The 2,500-nt window shown below is 63.8% G+C and overlaps 1 protein-coding gene across 1 annotated transcript in view; it reads right to left on the minus strand.

Moving 5' to 3' along the window:
• Nucleotides 1-741: 741 nt before the first annotated feature.
• LOC135561956 (sister chromatid cohesion protein PDS5 homolog A-like) overlaps nucleotides 742-2,500 on the minus strand; it is a 34,855-nt gene continuing 33,096 nt past the window's right edge. The window contains exon 8 of the mRNA XM_065004486.1: nucleotides 742-1,090. Within this exon, the coding sequence (XP_064860558.1) occupies nucleotides 742-1,090 (349 nt within the window). The remainder of the gene's footprint in view (nucleotides 1,091-2,500) is intronic.

Here is a 2,500-nt window from a genome sequence, read left to right on the forward strand (position 1 = left end):
CAGAGACAGCATCAGGAATGAAATGGTTCAACACTGATCTACAGGAGTCATTATAACCATTCAGCCTGGTTTCAGAGAGGGGGCAGCTTCCCTGATATCAGGAACCAGGTGCTCATAACACCAATACAGTCCATTCAGCCATGACGACGCCACTACAACCCATGACGACGCCACTACACCCCATGACGACGCCACTACACCCCATGACGACGCCCCATGACGACGCCCCATGACGACGCCACTACACCCCATGACGAAGCCACTACAACCCATGACGAAGCCACTACATCCCAAGACGACGCCACTACACCCCACGACGACGCCACTACACCCCACGACGACGCCACCACACCCCACGACGACGCCACCACGCCCCACGACGACGCCACCACACCCCACACGACGCCACTACACCCCACGACGACGCCACTACACCCCACGACGACGCCACTACACCCCACGACGACGCCACTACACCCCATGACGACTCCACTACACCCCACAACGACGCCACTACACCCCATGACGACGCCCCATGACGATGCCCCATGACGACGCCACTACACCCCATGACGAAGCCACTACACCCCATGACGACACCCCATGACGAAGCCACTACACCCCACGACAACGCCACTACACCCCATGACGACTCCACTACACCCCACGACGACGCCACTACACCCCATGACGACTCCACTACACCCCACGACGACGCCACTACACCCCATGACGACGCCACTACACCCCACGACGACGCCCCATGACGACGCCCCATGACGACGCCACTACACCCCATGACGACGCCACTACAACCCACGACGAAGCCACTACAACCCACGACGACGCCACCACACCCCACGACGACGCCACCACACCCCACGACGACGCCACCACGCCCCACGACGACTCCACCACGCCCCACGACGACGCCACTACGCCCCACGACGACGCCACCACGCCCCACGACGACGCCACCACGCCCCACGACGACGCCACCACGCCCCACGACGACGCCACCACACCCCACGACGACGCCACCACACCCCACGACGACGCCACTACACCCCACGACGACGCCACTACACCACTACACCCCATGACGAAGCCACTACACCCCATGACGACGCCACTACACCCCATGACGACGCCACTACACCCCATGCCACTACACCCCATGCCACTACACCCCACGACGACGCCACTACACCCCCCACGCCACTACACCCCACGACGACGCCACTACACCCCACGACGACGCCACTACACCCCATGACGACGCCACTACACCCCACGACGACGCCACTACACCCCACGACGACGCCACTACACCCCACGACGACGCCACTACACCCCACGACGACGCCACTACACCCCACGACGACGCCACTACACCCCCCACGACGCCACTACACCCCACGACCCACTACACCCCACGACGCCACTACACCCACACGCCACTACACCCACGACGACGCCACTACACCCCACGACGACGCCACTACACCCCACGACGACGCCACTACACCCCACGACGACGCCACTACACCCCACGACGACGCCACTACACCCCACGACGACGCCACTACACCCCACGACGACGCCACTACACCCCATGACGACGCCACTACACCCCATGCCACTACACCCCATGACGACGCCACTACACCCCATGACGACGCCACTACACCCCATGACGACGCCACTACACCCCATGACGACGCCACTACACCCCACGACGACGCCACTACACCCCATGACGACGCCACTACACCCCACGACGACGCCACTACACCCCACGACGCCACGCCACTACACCCCACGACGCCACTACACCCCACGACGACGCCACTACACCCCACGACGACGCCACTCACACCCCACGACGACGCCACCACACCCCACATGACGACGCCACTACACCCCATGACGACGCCACTACACCCCATGACGACGCGCCACTACACCCCATGACGACGCCACTACACCCCACGACGACGCCACTACACCCCACGACGACGCCACTACACCCCACGACGACGCCACTACACCCCATGACGACGCCACTACACCCATGACGACGCCACTACACCCCATGACGACGCCACTACACCCCATGACGCCACTACACCCCATGACGACGCCACTACACCCCATGACGACGCCACTACACCCCACGACGACGCCACTACACCCCATGACGACGCCACTACACCCCATGACGACGCCACTACACCCCATGACGCCACTACACCCCATGACGCCACTACACCCCATGACGCCACTACACCCCACGACGACTCCACTACACCCCACGACGACGCCATCACACCCCACGACGACGCCACCACACCCCATGACGACGCCACTACACCCCATGACGACGCCACTACACCCCATGACGACGCCACTACACCCCACGACGACGCCACTACACCCCACGACGACGCCACTACACCCCACGACGACGCCACTACACCCCACGACGACGCCACTACAC

This window comes from Oncorhynchus nerka, linkage group LG18 (assembly GCF_034236695.1).
Source record: "Oncorhynchus nerka isolate Pitt River linkage group LG18, Oner_Uvic_2.0, whole genome shotgun sequence".
Lineage (NCBI taxonomy): Eukaryota > Metazoa > Chordata > Actinopteri > Salmoniformes > Salmonidae > Oncorhynchus > Oncorhynchus nerka.